This window comes from Mustelus asterias, chromosome 31, assembly GCF_964213995.1.
Source record: "Mustelus asterias chromosome 31, sMusAst1.hap1.1, whole genome shotgun sequence".
Lineage (NCBI taxonomy): Eukaryota > Metazoa > Chordata > Chondrichthyes > Carcharhiniformes > Triakidae > Mustelus > Mustelus asterias.
The window spans coordinates 6,585,821-6,602,905 of NC_135831.1; the positions used below are offsets into that span (position 1 = coordinate 6,585,821).

At 43.1% G+C, this 17,085-nt stretch overlaps 1 protein-coding gene across 1 annotated transcript in view; it reads right to left on the minus strand.

Annotated features, from left to right (window-relative positions):
- Positions 1-7,490: 7,490 nt before the first annotated feature.
- LOC144481682 (mucin-17-like) overlaps positions 7,491-17,085 on the minus strand; it is a 34,309-nt gene continuing 24,714 nt past the window's right edge. Inside the window, exons 13-14 of the mRNA XM_078200817.1 lie at positions 16,849-16,949; positions 7,491-10,049 (exon numbers count right to left, since the gene is read on the minus strand). Coding sequence (XP_078056943.1) covers positions 10,045-10,049; positions 16,849-16,949 — 106 coding nt within the window. The 3' untranslated portion in view covers positions 7,491-10,044. The remainder of the gene's footprint in view (positions 10,050-16,848; positions 16,950-17,085) is intronic.

Genomic DNA, 17,085 nt, shown 5'->3' on the forward strand with positions numbered 1-17,085 from the left:
TAATAATAGACCTTGCATTGGATGCATGGTGTCCAGCGCTGTTTGTGTAAGGGGTTGATTGAGTTCCTTTAGGTTGCTGCTACCCAAGAGAACTCTAACAAGACTCTGAGAAAACAATTTTTCTCATCTCTGTCTTAAATCGGAGACCCATCATTTTTAAACTGTGTCTCTGAGTTTTTAATATCTCCTTCTGTGGCTTTGAGAATGCTCTGCTCCTGTGAAGTGCCTTGGGATATGGCACTCTGTTAAAGATGCTACATAAATGCAAGTTGTTATCACCGTGGATACCAGCTAGCTTATAAGAAAGAATTTTGGTGGATAGAACATGGAGGAACATTGTGCTTTTGTGCATGTTGGTGATGGAGATCCTGGAGCGGGGAGGTGACGCTAAATGAAGCTTGGCCTGTTGCCACAGTACATCCTGTAGATTGTGCAGACCATCACTATGCACTCATCATAAAGGGGTGGGTGCTAATACCTAGAACTTCATTTACTTCTACGCTTTGGGTGCAAATTGGGGTGCAAAGTATGATCCATCTGCCGGAATGGTGAGGTCCGATCAGTATTGTGCCTTAGGTCTCTGCAATGTAAAGCTGGCCTGGCGAGAGCAGCTTTAGGGCCATTGCTGGCAGTTAGCACTATGTCACACTGAGTGCAATCAGAATTTAGCAAGTGGAACACGGGTTTTCAAAAATTGGTTCTGTCAGACACTGATTTGAACAAATCATTTCCCCTTCAAATGTTCCCGATGGGAGTGCAGTCACTGGAATATGACTGGAGGTGCACTTCCAGCTGCTCATATTGGAAGATTAGGAGGCTCTTTCAAATGTCCAAAATAGACCAGCCGGAATTTTACCATCCTGCCCACCACGGGAATTGGAGTGGGCAAGAGGCGGACCATGGAAAGGTCCGTTGACCTTGGATGGGATTTTATCCTGGCTCCTCTCGCCAGGCCAGCTTTACATTGCTGAGACCTAAGGCACAATACTGATCGGACCTCACCATTCCGGCAGATGGATCGTACTTTGCACCCCAATTTGCACCCAAAGCATAGAAGTAAATGAAATTCTAGGTATTAGCACCCACCCCTTTATGATGAGTGCATAGTGATGGTCTGCACAATCTACAGGATGTACTGTGGCAACAGCCAAGCTTCATTCAGCGTCACCTCCCAGCTCCAGGATCTCCATCACCAACATGCACAAAAGCACAATGTTCCTCCATGTTCTATCCACCAAAATTCTTTCTTATAAGCTAGCTGTTATCCACGGTGATATCAGCTTGCATTTATGTAGCATCTTTAACATAGTGCAACATCCCAAGGCACTTCACAGGAGCAGAGCAAGGGTTTTGAGACAAGCAAGGCTGTAAAATCCCACCCCAGATTTCTAAATCAGAGCCGTTTTAGGACATTAACATTAGGTAACTCTTGTAAAACATGAAATGCAGTAAAGTTGCGCACTGTCCAAACTGCAGTATTGATGTCTGCTGAAGGATAAGCATCAAACAGTGTATTAGTGAGAATTCCCTGCTGTTCTTTGAAATAATGCCGTACTATCTTTCACAGCCACCTGGGGCCTTGGTCTAGTACCTCTGGATTGGGTTTTGACCACCCAACCTTATCATGTTACCATTGAGCCATATTCTGGACTGGTGAAGCTGCTAGGTTACTTTTGGAGTCAGACAACATCCTTCCTTGCAAAAGTGGCAATGGCTGTTCCACCAGTTAGGAAGAACACTGTTAGTGCGTGTAGTATCGTCTTCATCAGAACCAACAGTCTGAAAATATGTAAGAGGGGTGAGGGGCAGGTGGAGCAATATAGAAGGTCAGAGATAGCTTAGAGAGCGAGGGAGATCAAATGCTTTCATGCTGACAATTCTGTCCTTGACCTGCCAACATGTTCCAGTGAAGCCCCATGCAAACTGGAGGAGCAGCACCTTAGCCTCTGATTAGGCCCTGCACAGCCTCCTGGACTCAACATTGAGTGCAACGCATTGTGTCATTTCGCTTTCAGATAGTGTTCAACTTGATTCTGCTTTTGACACCTACTTTGATCAAGCTTTGTATCTTTAACGCTATCATACCATTTTCAGTTTTTATTTCCGATCTCCAACACCCACAATATTTTGCTTTTAATGCGAGATGTGCCTTACATTACCAGGATGTTGCCTGGATGGAGGGTAGGAGCGACAAGGAGAGATTGAATAAACTGGGATTGTTCTCCCTGGAGGCTGAGGGGCGACCTGATCGAAGTTTATAAAATGATGAGGGACATAGATAAGGTGAACAATTGGAAGCTTTTTCCCAGGGCAGAGATGACAATTACAAGGGAGCACAAGTTCAAGGTAAGGGGTGAAAGGTTCACTAGAGATTTGCAGGGGAAGTTTTGTACACAGAGGGTGGTGGGGGCCTGGAATGCGCTGCCAAGTGAGGTGGGTGAGGCAGATACGTTAACGACATTTAAGACTTATCTGGATAGACACATGAACAGGTGGGGAATAGAGAGATACAGGCGGTTGGTCTAGATAGGACAACATGATCAGCGCATTCTTGGTGGGCTGAAGGGCCTGTTCCTGTGCTGTACTGTTCTTTGTTCTTTGTTATGGAAGTCTGTAAATAAATTTTGCTCATAATGCAATCCATGCAACTTTATTTCAGTCAAAGTCCCTTTTGCTTATGTTGCTCAGAGCTTAGAAATGGGAATGGGAATGAATTTGGTGCTTTTCGAAGTCATTTTCATATTAAGAGTCATAAAGATGCCTCAATAATTTCCTAATGGGAGATAAACCAGTGGGTCATTGATTTCTTGTCACGTTCATGGACTCTCACTGCCTGTGACGAGATCCATGTATTAAATAGACACAAGAAGTAGGTGAGGTGCCTGAAGATTGGAGGGTGGCAAATGTTGTGCCTTTGTTTAAAAAGGGCTGCAGGGAAAATCTTGGGAACTACAGGCCTATGAGCCTCACATCTGTAGTGGGTAAGTTGTTAGAAGATATTCTGAGAGACAGGGTCTGCAGGCATTTAGAGAGTCAAGGATTGATTAGGGACAGTCAGCATGGCTTTGTGAGTCGAAAATCAGGTCTCACAAATTTGATTGAGTTTTTTGAAGGGGTAACCAAGAAGGTAGATGAGGGCAGTGCAGTTGGTGTTTACTACATGGGCTTTCGCAAGGCGTTTGACGAGGTACCGCATGGTAGGTTGTTGCATAAGATTAAATCTCACAGGATCCAGAGCGAGGTATCCAATTGGATGCAAAATTGGCTTGATGACAGAAGCCAGCGGGTGGTTGTAGAGGGTTGTTTTTCAAACTGGAGGCCTGTGACCAGTGGTGTGCATCAGGGATCAGTGCTGGGTCCACTGTTATTTGTCATTTATATTAATGATTTGGATGAGAATTTAAAGGGCATGGATAGTAAGTTGGCTGGTGACACCAAGATTGGTGGCATAGTGGACAGTAAGGAGGTTATCTAGGATTGCAATGGGATCTTGATCAATTGGGCCAGTGGGCTGACGAATGAAGTTTAATTTAGATAAATGCGAGGTGATGCATTTTGGTAGATCGAGCCAGGGCAGGACTTACTCAGTTAATGGTAGGGCACTGGGGAGAGTTATAGAACAAAGAGATCGTGGGGTACAGGTTCATAGCTTCTTGAAAGTGGAGTCACAGGTGGACAGAGTGGTGAAGAAGGCATTCGGCATGCTTGGTTTCATTGGTCAGAACATTGAATACAGGAGTTGGGATGTCTTGTTGAAGTTGTACAAGACATTGGTAAGGCCTCTCTTGGAATACTGTGTACAGTTCTGGTTACCCTATTATAGAAAGGATATTATTAAACGAGAATGAGTGCAGAAAAGATTAACTAGGATGTTACCGGGACTTGATGTTTTGAGTTATAAGGAGAGGCTGGATAGACTGGGACTTTTTTCTCTAGCGCATCAGAGGCTTAGGGGTGATCTTATAGAGATCTATAAAATAATGACGGGCATAGATCAGCTAGATAATCAACATCTCTTCCCAAAGGTAGGGGAGTCTAAAACTAGAGGGCATAGGTTTAAGGTGAGAGGGGAGAGATACAAAAGTGTCCAGTGGGGCAATTTTTTCATATACAGAGTGGTGAGTGTCTGGAATAAGCTGCCAGAGGTAGTAGTAGAGGCGGGTACAATTTTGTCTTTTAAAAAGCATTTAGACAGTTATGTGGGTAAGATGGGATATGGGCCAAATGCGGGCAATTGGGACTAGCTTAGTGGTTAATAAAAAGGGGGTGGCATGGACAAATTGGGCCAAAGAGCCTGCGTCCATGCTGTAAAACTCTATGACTCTATAAGTGGGATTGGGCCCTATGGCCCCGTGAGCTTCTTCTGTCATGAGGTAAAATTTTGATTAATCTTCAACTTCAACTCCATTAGCCTGCTCAATCCCCCACATCCCTATTTCCTCTGGAGCTAAAAAAAGTCAATCTTAGCCTTGAATATATTCAATAGCTGAGCCAATGTAAAGGATTCTTGACCCTCTGAGTGAAGAAACCTCACCTCATCTCAATCCTAAATGGCCGTCTCATTATCCTGAAACTATACCTCTTTAGTTTTTGACTCCCCAGCCAGGGTCCGGAGCCTCTGAGCATCTACCCTGACAACATTCCTCAGAATATTGTATGTTTCAAAGAAATCACCTCTCATTCTTCTGATTGCTCGAGAATATAGGTCCTCTCCTCATAACGATAAATATCTGAGAACGGCAGTAGGGTGGTTTATGAGAGTGAGTTTTTTATTTTGTCATTTGTGTTTTCTACTGAAAAAATTTTTTATTCTCCCCTCCCAGTAGTATTTCCTCCAGTACCAACAATGCCAATACATTGCTAGATCCTTGGCTCTGTTTTAACAAAACTGTCCACAGCAACATGTTTTCCCTCACCTCCTCAGCTTTTGCTCCCCGGGCTTGTCTGCCACAGTACATCAATTATTTTTGACTGCATCCTCATACAAGATGCCCATTCTGTTTATTGAGGTGGAAGTTAAAGATCTGAAGGCACCGTCCAAAGATTGTGGAACTGCCCCTAGTTTCTTGACCAAAATTCATCCCCGAACCAACACCAAAAGAGGAGGATCACTTGATAATATATTCATGTAACCTAGCCTGGAGTGTTACTCTGGCAATTAACATTCAACCTCATCCATTGGCATCTTCCTTCTCTCACTTGATCACTTTGCTGCATCTTTATATGCCACTGGCGACCCATGACTAGACACAGTCCTCGGTTCAGTATCTTAGATGCATCGAATTTGAAAGTTGTTTTGTTTTGCAATTTGATTGGAATGATACCCAGGTTTTTCTAGAATAATAGAATCCCTACAGTGCAGGAAGAGGCCATTTGGCCCATCGGGTCTGCACTGACAACAATCCCACCCAGGCCCTATCCTTGTAACCCCACATAATCCCCTGACACGAAGGGGCAATTCTACCCAGACCTATTCCCCATAACCCCAAGTATTTACCCTGCTTATCCCCCTGACTTACACACCTTGGGACACGAAGGGGCAATTTAGCATGGCCTAATCTGCACATCGTTGGAGTGTGGGAGGAAACTGGAGCATCTGGAGGACACCCAAGCAGACCCAGGGAAAATATGCAAACTCCACAGTGACAGTGACCCAAGGCCGGAATTGAACCTGGGTCCCTGGTGCTGTGAGGCAGCAGTGCTAACCACTGTGCCACTGTGCCGCCCCTCTGGATTGCTGTGGCTCATGTCTAGTTTTGTATATGTTAGACCTCCTGCTAGCTTTCCATAAGGATCCTCAATTTTTGGAAGTGGATATGTGTCCAGCTGGGCTGCTTGATTGACAGTTAATTTGTAGTCTCCAAACTCTGGACAATCCTGTCAAATTTCAGTCTGGGTACAACGGAAGAAACCCATTCAGAAAACTGCATTGGCTTAATGACTCTTAATTTTTTCAAGCGTTTAAGTTCTGTCTGAACTTTTTGATGCAAAGCATAAGGCACTGGGTGAGCTCTAAGTGATTTTGAGGTTGCATCCGAATTAATGTAAATTTTAGCCTTGACTCCTCAAATTCTGCCGAATTCATTTTGAAAAATCTCTGGGTTTTTTTAAAAACTTCATGTCAACTACCATCAGATATACTGAAGATATCTGTCCAATTTAGCTTTATTTGATGTAACCAATTCCATCCCATGAGACTAGGCCCCTGGCCTTTTGCGGCAACAATTGGTATTTGAGTAGACTGGGGCTGATAAATTGTTGGTCCAGGTGGAGTTCCCAAAATTTTCAAGGATTCCCATGTATGTGTAGCCAATCTAGCTGTTGAATTACTTGACTTTACGGTTGAACTCTGCCTTGAAGATATTTAAATGTTTGCTCCCTTATGATAGTGACAGAAGCACCAATTTCTATTTCCATGCTTAGCGACAGCACATTTAGCAGAGCTAAATATTACTAGAGGGTCCGATTTACATTAATCAACTGATAAATCTCAGATTCCCCTTCTGAATCATGTTCTAAATTGTGTGTTTTTTTTTGTTTAATTTAGGTATATTCTGTTTGACTCAGCATTGATTCGATGTGGCCTCTCCAATTGCAGCCAACACAGGTAGAATCCCAGAATTTACATTTTCCTGGGGGTGATCTCCTCCACACCTATAACATTCATCAGGAATTCTGGTTTGTTGAGCCATTTTCCTTTTGTTCTGTCCCCTGCCTTGCTCATTGAGTTTTTGCTCTGTCTCTTCTTCGCACTCAACTCTGTCCTCCCGACCTGCCAAAGTTTTGCACCATAACTGATTCATCTCGGCTGTGTGCATGCAATGTAACTCGAGAGTGTCTCTCTCAGCACTCTCAATCACCTGAGTTATTACCATAGCTTTCTCTAAGGAAATCTTATCCTCTGACAGTATTTTTTTTGTATGTTTAAGTTATTTATGCTGCAAACAAATCTGTCTCACACTATGTCACTTAACGAGGATTCAAATTCACATAGCTCAGCCAATTTTCTTATTCTTGCTGTATATGTCGCAATCGATTCCCCTGGGTTCCTTACAGCAGAATTAAACACAAAACACTGCATGATGGTCGACGGTCTCGGATTATAATGATCCTTAATCAAACCTATGAGGTTGTCAAAACACTTAATATCCAGAGTCTCTGCAGATATAAAATTTCTGATAAGATTATAAGTCTGAGGTCCACACACTGTAATCAGAATGACCTTTTGCTTATCTTCTCCTGCAATTCATTAGCGGCAAAGAAATGGTGAGGTCTTTCAATATATGGAGTCCAGTGTTCAGATTCTGGGTAAAAAGGATAGATTTTCCCCAAAAAGGGCTTTGTTTTTACTTACTGTTGCTGCAGAGATTTGATTTTTTTTACAATAGGCAGACTTTCTTCCTGCCTAGATTTCAGGAGTTGGTGAGTATAGTCCCGATTTAGCTTGTCACTAAATGTAATAATTGGGAGCTCTACAATTACTTGACAGGTGAAGGCAATTCTGATTTATTCAGAAAAACTATTTACAATGGAGGACAACAAAGAGCTCCATACTTTTAAACTCCCGAGAGTCAACAACCGAGCTCAACCACTGATCCCCAACTGCCGCAACACAAGCTTGGACTCACGTTCCACCTCTGCAGAACGCGAGCTTGGACTCACGTTCCACCTCTGCAGAACGCAAATTTCACGTTCAATACCGTTCCATGCTCTCGGCCCCATGCTCCACTGCCATTCCGCATTCCCGAACTCGTGCTATATCGCCACGTATGAAGCTCTGCTGCGCCATCACAGTTTAACACAGTAACATTGGGGAAATATTTAATCTCATCTCAGTTGTCTCAGCCATTGATATAGATTCTAAATGACGAAAATGCTAATTTGAACATGTCCCATTTTACCATACTCTGCTTCCTGTCCATTAACTATCTTTTCCATGCTAATATGGAAGGTGTTAAGCTTTTTGTGTGTGTTGTAGCTGCACCCATCCAAATACTCATTTGGGAGTTAGAAAAATTGCACCAAAGTGGGTCAGTTAATTCTTTGTAATGGGAAAAAGGAAAAGATCTGTCTGCTGGGTGCGGAAAAATACAAACAAAAAGTTAATGCATGTGTTAAAACAGTGGAGTGGATGCATGAACTGAAATTGTAGCAGGGGTAAGGGATTCAAACTATGTGGAGAAACTGAGATTGTCCTTCTTTCAGCGGAGATTGATAAAGGGGAGTTTTAATGGAGGTGCTCAAAATTACAAGGTGTTTTGTTGGAGTAAATAGGCAGAAATGGATTCCATAGAAGGGTCAGTAAGCAGAGATAGAATGGATTCCATAGAAGGGTCAGTAAGCAGAGATAGAATATAAGCCAGGGAGTTGTCATGTGTAGAATGTGCTGTCTGAAATGGAGGGAGTGGGGTGGGTTGTGGAGGCATATTCAATTGTTACTTTCAATAGAGAATTGGATAAATACTTGAAGAGGAATGTTTGTAAGGTTATGGGGAATATGCTTTAGCAGTTGGATTAATTGGATAGTTCTTCCAAAAAAAGTCACAACTGACATGACTGACTGAATGAGCTCCTCTGCTGTGACACTGGGTGATTCCGCGAATACTTTGAGCAGTCACACAGCTAATGGTTGTTGGCCCCATTCAATAGCTCCATTGTTAACATAGCAAGAAAAGTTTCCTCAGGCTCAGGTTTTGTTCTTACTTTCCTCTCCACATCATGGCTGCAATGTCTTGGGAGCAACTGTGTTGCAGATTTGCAATCTCAGTTCCCATGCTCTGTCCAGCCTTTAGAGACCAGGCTTTCATCCAGAAGAAGGTTGCTGTTGTGCAGGGCTGGCTCTCAGTAATCAGACCAGGATGTGCCAGACTAAAACCTCATTAGCAATCGAGTTTACTTTTCCATATAACCTTCTGTTTTACTCTGTCTCAAGGTGCAAATATTGCACCTAAACATTCAAAGAAAGGGACAATATAAAATAATTGTTTTAATGCCCCATGATATTTCTCCAGGGTTGCAAACAGCAGTGTCTTGAAGACTCCAGGCCAATCCTAGAAAGTTTGCAACCCTATCACAGATTCTGGGTCAGTAATGATTCTTTACCTAATCTCATCTCTGTTATACACAGTTCATTTAAATTGACAGTACCAATATAGGAACATTTAGTATCTTCATGTTTCACTGATATCATAAATACCAAAATGACAATTATATAAAACAAAAATAAACCATCTTATAAAATGAAACCATTGCCCCCTCTTTCTCAATATCTACTCCTTACAGTAAGACGTCACACAACACCAGGTTAAAATCCGACAGGTTTATTTGGAATCACAAGCTTCCAAAGTGCTGCTCCTTCATCAGGTGACTCACCTGATAAATGAACCTGTTGGACTTTAACCTGGTGTTGTGAAACTTCTTACTGTACCCACCCCAGGCCAATGGCGGCATCTCCATATCATGGCAACCATTCTCCTTATCAAAGGACCATGAGGTGATGTCCAAAGCTCAAGTTTATATAAAAATCTCTTGATATTTGGAAGCTCCTCAGTACTGACCCACACAGCACAGGAAGCAGCCAGGCTAGGCCTTGGCTAAGCCAGGTCAGCACAAGGGCTACTAAAGAGGAGTTCAATTCCAGGGTAAGGGAAGGAGATTCCACTCCTAATTGCTGTCCTTTTTTCCCACTGCGGGAATGTCTCGGAAGCCCCTTCCCTCCACCCCACCATTCTCAGCTTTGACAGGTCCTGTTGATACACTGTGAGATACATGAGGTTATTGACCCCACAGATCATCACCCAGGCTTCCTGGCTCTGAGCGCAAAGCAAAATGTGAAAAATAATCAATCATGCTCTTTTTATTGCAACTAACACTAAAGACGAAAAAAAACTGTGCACAATGCGATTAGATTGTTGCATTCTCATTCTGATTGTCAACCAAAAGCTTGGATTCCTGGGTGAAGGAGGTGAGAAGTTAATCGGATCAGTAGAAGGAGATTGTAGACTTTAGGCGACATGTTGTCCTGTGATCTGCGGCCTCGGGATTTCAATCTGAAGAATACAAAAAACAAATAAAAACCAGTACTCCGGCAATTAGGCTATCTCAAGAGAGCTATATTACAAATTGAAGAAAGTTATTTTTCCCTTTTATAAAGCTGGCATCAGGAGCAACTGTATTCAATTCTGAACACAGAAAGAAGTTTAACAACACCAGGTTAAAGTCCAACAGGTTTATTTGGTAGCAAAAGCCACACAAGCTTTCGAGGCTCTAAGCCCCTTCTTCAGGTGAGTGGGAATTCTGTTCTCAAACAGAACTTATAAAGACACAGACTCAATTTACATGAATAATGGTTGGAATGCGAATACTTACAACTAATCCAGTCTTTAAGAAACAAAACAGTGGGAGTGGAGAGAGCATCAAGACAGGCTAAAAAGATGTGTATTGTCTCCAGACAAGACAGCTGGCTTTAACCTGGTGTTGTTAAACTTCTTACTGTGTTTACCCCAGTCCAACGCCGGCATCTCCACATCATGACTACCTACAATTCTGAACACCAGACATCAGGAAGAACATGCTGCTCTTGAAGTGGATTCAGCACAGACGTATCAAGAAAATACTAGGGTTATTAGGATCAGGTTACATCGAGAAGGCGTGTACATCCTCGGGTATGAAACAATCGCAACTTGCATTTATATAGCCCCTTTCATTCATAAATTGACTCAAGGCAGTTCACAAGGGCACAATCAGATCAAATTTGACAATGGGCCGCAAAGTGAAAATTAGCCAGGTGGCAAAAAGCTTGGTCAAAGAGAATAATGTGTGATTTAATTGAAGTATTTAAATTGTTATCAGGATTTGATAGTAGGTTGATGCAGAAGCACTATTTCCTCATGGGGAAGAATTAAGTTAGAAGAGACATGGGCAGCATTTGCTGGGAGACAGGTTTTCCCCATTCTGCCATTGAAAAGTCAGTGGGGAACATGTGTCCTGCTTGGGAGGAAGTCCCACCTGCAAGAGGTGCCAGCCATCTGATTGGCCAGTAGCTCTGTAATCCCAGAAGCACCACCATGAGCAGTATCCACCGCTGGGACGACACCTTGCCCCATGGGTCTATGTGGCAGGGGCCCCAGAACACTGGAGGGTGCACTGTGGGGAATGGAAGAGCAGAGCAGTGCTGATGAGGAGGGCTGGGGAAGAGAAAGGGATGGGGGGGAGGGGTGGGTCAGAGGAGTGGGTGTTTGGATCAAAAAGGCCTTGGGGAACAGAGTGTCCTGGAGCAGGCTACGAGAAGGTTCCGATTGTGAAAGAAGGGCCCATGATCGGGAGGACCCCCTTTCCCATTTTGGCCATTAATTGGTCACTTACGGGCCTCAACTGGGGCGAGGAAGAGTGCCCCCCGCCCCACTTCCTCCACATAAAATAACAAATAGTTTGGGGCAGATGGGTAGCTGGAGGAAGGCCTCTTGGTAATTTTACCAGCCAAAGCCCACCTGCAAACCTGCTGGCAGGGACTTAGGATCTTAAAGTTAACGCTAAGCCATATCGGAGTGACATCAGGAAGTAAATTTGGATATAAAGGGTGGGGAAAATCTAGTACATTTACGATTCATGATGCTGTTGAAACGGGTCAGTTGGCACAAAAGCAAGATTAATTTTTGTTGGGTAAGGGTAACAGGGCACATGGAACAATGGCAAGTCAATGAAATTGAGGTGCGGATCAGCCCTGATCTAGTTGTGTGGTGGAAGAGGCAAGTGGTTGCTTCCTGTTCCTAATATTTATTAGAACCATAGAAATGATACAGCACAGAAGGATATTATTAAACTCGAAAGAGCGCAGAAATGATTTACGAGGATGCTACCGGGACTTGACGGTTTGAGTTATAAGGAGAGGCTGAATAGACTGGGACATTTTTCTCTGGAGCGTAGGAGGCTGAGGGGTGATCTTAAAGAGGTCTATAAAATAATGAGGGGCGCAGACCAACTGGATAGTCAATATCTTTTCCCAAAGGTAGGGGAGTCTAAAACTAGAGGGCATAGGTTTAAGGTGAGAGGGGAGAGAAACAAAAGTGTCCAGAGGGGCAATTTTTTTCACACAGAGGGTGGTGAGTGTCTGGAACAAGCTGCCAGAGGTAGTAGTAGAGACGGGTCCAATTTTGTAATTTAAAAAGCATTTAAGCAGTTACATGGGTAAGATGGGTATAGAGGGATATGGGCCAAATGCGGGCAATTGAGAGTAGCTTAGGGGTTTAAAAAAAAAAGGGCGGCATGGACAAGTTGGGCCGAAGGGCCTGTTTCCATGCTGTAAACCTCTGTGACTCTATGACTCTAAGGGGGCCATTTGACCCAAAGGCACCCAAGTGCCCTTTTTAATCCCATCTTCCTGCACGTGGCCCATAGCCTTGCACTTACAGCACCTGCGCTGCATATCCATGTACCTTTTCAATGAGTTTACGGTCTCTCACCATTTCAGGCAGCGAATTCCAGACACTTAGGACCCTCTGCATAAAAAAGGTTTTCCTCATGTCCACTCTAATCTTTCTGCCACTTAGCTTGAATCTATGACCCCTGGTTTTTGAACTCTCTGGCAAGAGAAACAGGTTCCTCCTGTCTATCTCTATCCCTCACAATTTTGTATACCTCAATCATGCCACCCCTCAGCCTTTTCTATTTCAAGGAAATAACCCCAACCTCTCCAATTATTAATACCCTCTGTATTACATAGAACATAGAACATAGAACAGTACAGCACAGTACATGCCCTTCGGCCCTCGATGTTGTGCTGAGCTTTGTCCGAAACCAAGATCAAGCTATCCCACTCCCTATCATTCTGGTGTGCTCCATGTGCCTATCCAATAACTGCTTGAAAGTTCCTAAAGTGTCTGACTCCACTATCAAAGCAGGCAGTCTATTCCACATCCATATTATTGAACTTTAAACTATCAGGGATGGATGGTAAGGTTTGGGTTAAAGGAAAATTAGAAATCCAGAAAGAAATGTCAAGCCATTAGCAATGTGGTGATGTGGGTGAAGACAAGCTGAGTTGGACAAATAGGGATGGATACAGGCAGAGTTTATCAGTGGTAGCACACCAATGAGCATGGTGCATGCGGGAACAGTGGTTAAAAAATTAAATTTAAAGCTCTTTCTCTGAATATGCAGGGCATCCACAATAAGGTGGGTGAGCTAGTGGCACAAATAGAGATAAATGGTTTAAATATAATCACCAGTGCAGAGACATGATTACAAGGTGATCAAGATTGGAATACAAATGTTTCAGGGTACACAACCTTTCAAAAAGACAGGCAAAATGGAAATGGAGTGGGGTAGCCCTGATAACAAAGGATGACATGAGGGTCATGTCAGGATCATGGTGGGATTTTCCAGTTCCGCCCATCACAGCACCAGCAATTCCCACCCCAGGCCAGTGGAACTTTTGCTGGTCCGTCAAATTTTCCACCCCACCTGCGATTATTCCCGTGGAAAATTTAGATCCTTGACTGAGAAGACCAGGAAGTAGAATCAGTATGGGTGGAAATTAGGAAAGACAAGAGTCAGGAAACACCTCGAGGAGTAGTTTATAGGTCCTCTAACAGTCATGATACAATTGGCCAGATCATGAAACAAGAAATTAATGGAGCGTGTAATAAAGACAAGGTAATAATTGTGAGTAACTTTAATCTTCATACAGACTGCACCAATCAAATTGGCAAAGATATTCTGGAAGACAAAGTTTGTAGAATGTTTTTATGTCAGTTTCCGGGGGCAATACAACTTGGGACAAAGCTATTTTAGATCGAGTATTGTGCAGTGAGGCAGAGTTACTTAGTAATCTCATAGTTAAAAGATCTGCTGGGAACTAATGATCATAATACTATTAAATTCCATATTACTATTAAATTCTTACACTTCAATTACAAACAAGGATCTTAAACTTAAAAGCCAATTACATTGTTATGAGAGGAGAACTGGCTAAAATTGTTTGGGTACATAGACTCGAAGGGATGGCAATAAATGAATAGTGGGAAACATTTAAAGAAACAATTCAAAATGTTCAACAAACATATAGGGGTGAACTTTCCTGTTCCGCCCGCCACGAGAATCGTAGCAAGCGGGGGCAGACCATGGAAAGGTCCGTTGAACTCGGGTGGGATTTTCTGGTTTCGGGATGAACTCGGCTGGAAAATCCCGCCCTTCTCTTCCTTTGAAAGCCAAAAACTCAGTGATAAAGGTCGAGAGAGAAAGTAAAGAGGAAACTTAAGAGACAAAAATCCAAAACATCCGCAGGGGCAGATGGCCTATATCCTACGATTCTAAAAGAGATAGCTGCAGAGATATCAGATGTGCTGGACTCTGGAATGATCCCAGCAGATTTGATTTGGCAAATGCAACATCACGATTCAGGAAGGAGAGAGAAATAAAAACACATAATAGTTAGCCTGACACCAGCCAGTCATTGGAAAAATGTTAGAATCTATGATTGAAGAAATATTAACAATGTACTTAGTAAATATGATGAGAACAAGTTAATAATGTCTTATGGAAGGAAACCAAGTTTGATTGAGCATGTAACTAGTCAGGTAAATAGATGTAGTCTACTTGGATTTCCAAAAAGCATTCAATAAGGTTAATATGTACAATAGAAAAGAAAAAAGTTGATATGTATCATAAGAGTTCATGGTATTGGGGTAAGATATGAGCATGGATAAAAGATTGATTAAGAGACAGGAACCAAAGAGTGGGTATAAATGGGGCACTTTCCGGTTGACAGACTGTGACTAATGGAGAGCCACAAGTGTCGTGCTGTGGCTTCAGCTATCAAAGACAAAGAGACAGAGAGCAATGTATCTAAAAATGTGATAAGAAGCTAGGTAAGAATGTAAGCTGTAAGGAGGATACAAAGACGCTGCAAGGAGATATAGACAGTTGAGTGAGTCAGCAACAAGGAGGGAAGTGTAAGATTATTCACTTTGATCATTAAAACAGAAATGCAAAATATTTCTAAAAGGTCTGAAACTTGTAAATGTTAATTTTCAAAGGGACTTGGGTGTACTTGTACAAGTAACACAGCAAGTTAGCATGAAGGTACAGCAAGCAATCATTAAGGCAAATTGAGTGTTGTTCTTTATTGCAAGGAGATTCAAGTCCAAGATAAATAAAGTCTTACATTTGCACAGGGCTTTGGTGAGACCACACCAGGAATACTGTGTTTAGCTTTGGTTTCCATATTTAAGGAATGATTTGCTTGTATTGGAGAGGTGCAGTGAAGGTTCACTAGATTGTTTCCTGGGATAAGGGGGTTGACCTATGTTAAGAGGCTGAGTATAAAGGTCTATATTCGCTGGGGTTTAGAAAAATGAGAAGCGATTTGATTGAAAGGTACAAACTACTTTTGAAGGGGCTTGGCATGATGAACACAGAGAGATTGTTTCCAGTGGTTGGGGAATATAAAACATGGGGGTACAGTCTCAGGAAAAGAAGCTGATCATTTAGGACTAAGATGTGGAAAAAGTGTAGTTGAAGCCGAGAAACAGCCAGAATTGTATTGAATGGCAGAGCAGGCATGATAGGCTGGACGGTCTACTCCTACTCCTATTTCTTACTTTCTTCTTGAACAAATGTCTCTGCAATGAGCTGGGGCTGTAGCCCACCTGAGTAGGGGGCTGAGAGGAACAGGAATGTCTCCCCATGAATTCATATTAAAACTGGAGGCTGTCATCAACCACTGTGCGATTCCCATCCCCCCAACCACCGAATTAAGTCACACCCTTCACCCATTGTAGTTTGTTAGCCAGACCAATCTTGCTGCCCAAAAAACCTCACATCCGCCAGTAACTGGGGAACTGCCTCTCAGGCCTCAGCTTAACACCACCATACTAGGAAGACCATGGGACAGATTCCTGTTCAATTTCTATCCAATTGAATCCTAACAGTCAGATTTCCAAATGCAGCCCTACCCTAGAAGATGAGTTCATGGCCTCCATTCTGGGAGAGAAGTTCTTCAATTCCGTGTACAAGTCTGAACCTGCAGATTTGAACACAGTTGTTAAAAGACCTTGTAATCTCCTTACCATTGAAAGGTCTGTTGCACTGAGAATATTCTGGAGCCAGGCCTCCCCTGAGGGATGCTGGGACCAGCCTTCCCACCTCCCATAACACTGAATTCCAAATCCAGCAACAGGCCACATGCCAGCAACCAGAATCCAATGATGCAGGATCCCAGCTTTAGTAAATTGGGAGGCAACTCGTGGCTTCAACAAGAAATGGTTTATTAACTAATATAAAATATATACAAGATAAGGGTCTGACAGATCTAATAGACAAGTCTATTCTCTTCTCCCTGGCTCCAACTGAGGGTCCCCCACCCGGTCCCAGAACACACAGCCTTGCTCCCAATTCCCACACATCCTCTCTATAGGATCCAACCCGATCATGTGTCCCTTAAAGAATCGCCCCCTTAAAGGGGCCACGTTACCACACCAGCATCCAGAATCTGAGTGATGCAGGATGCCAGCACCCAGAGTCACTGAGTCGCGTAGCTTCTCAAAATCTCAGCACCTTGACTGTCCAAGTCTTGCATCATCTCAGATCCCAGCACCCAGCATTTCTGAATCCCATAGCCCCCAACACCCAGACTCCCAGCGAAGTAGGATCCCACCTGGGGAAAGCTTCTGTTACCTTTTGGGTGTCCAAAAATGTCAGATAAACTAAACTTAATCAAGTACCTTTCACCATCACTTGTGGGACAGTTGTTCTGGTTCTCCTCGCTGGCTGTGTCAATCTGATGTCAGATACGTCAGATATTTCATAACAGTTTATTAACCACATTTCTCGAAAGGCCTTGAATCTTACCATGCAAATTCCCAGCAGCAGGATTTCCCAGGGTTAAACCTCTGTATGGCCATTCCCAAGCGTCCTCCTCCCACCAAGCTACTTTCTGTTTGTCTCCCTTCCTGTTGGATTACAAAGATTTTGTCATGAATTAGTTTCAGTGAATGCACAGAGTTGGAGTGGTACTGAACAGGTTTGTCCCTTGAAGGATCTCTTAGGTCCAGTTCTCAGAGGACTGCAGGACAGATGAGCAGGAAT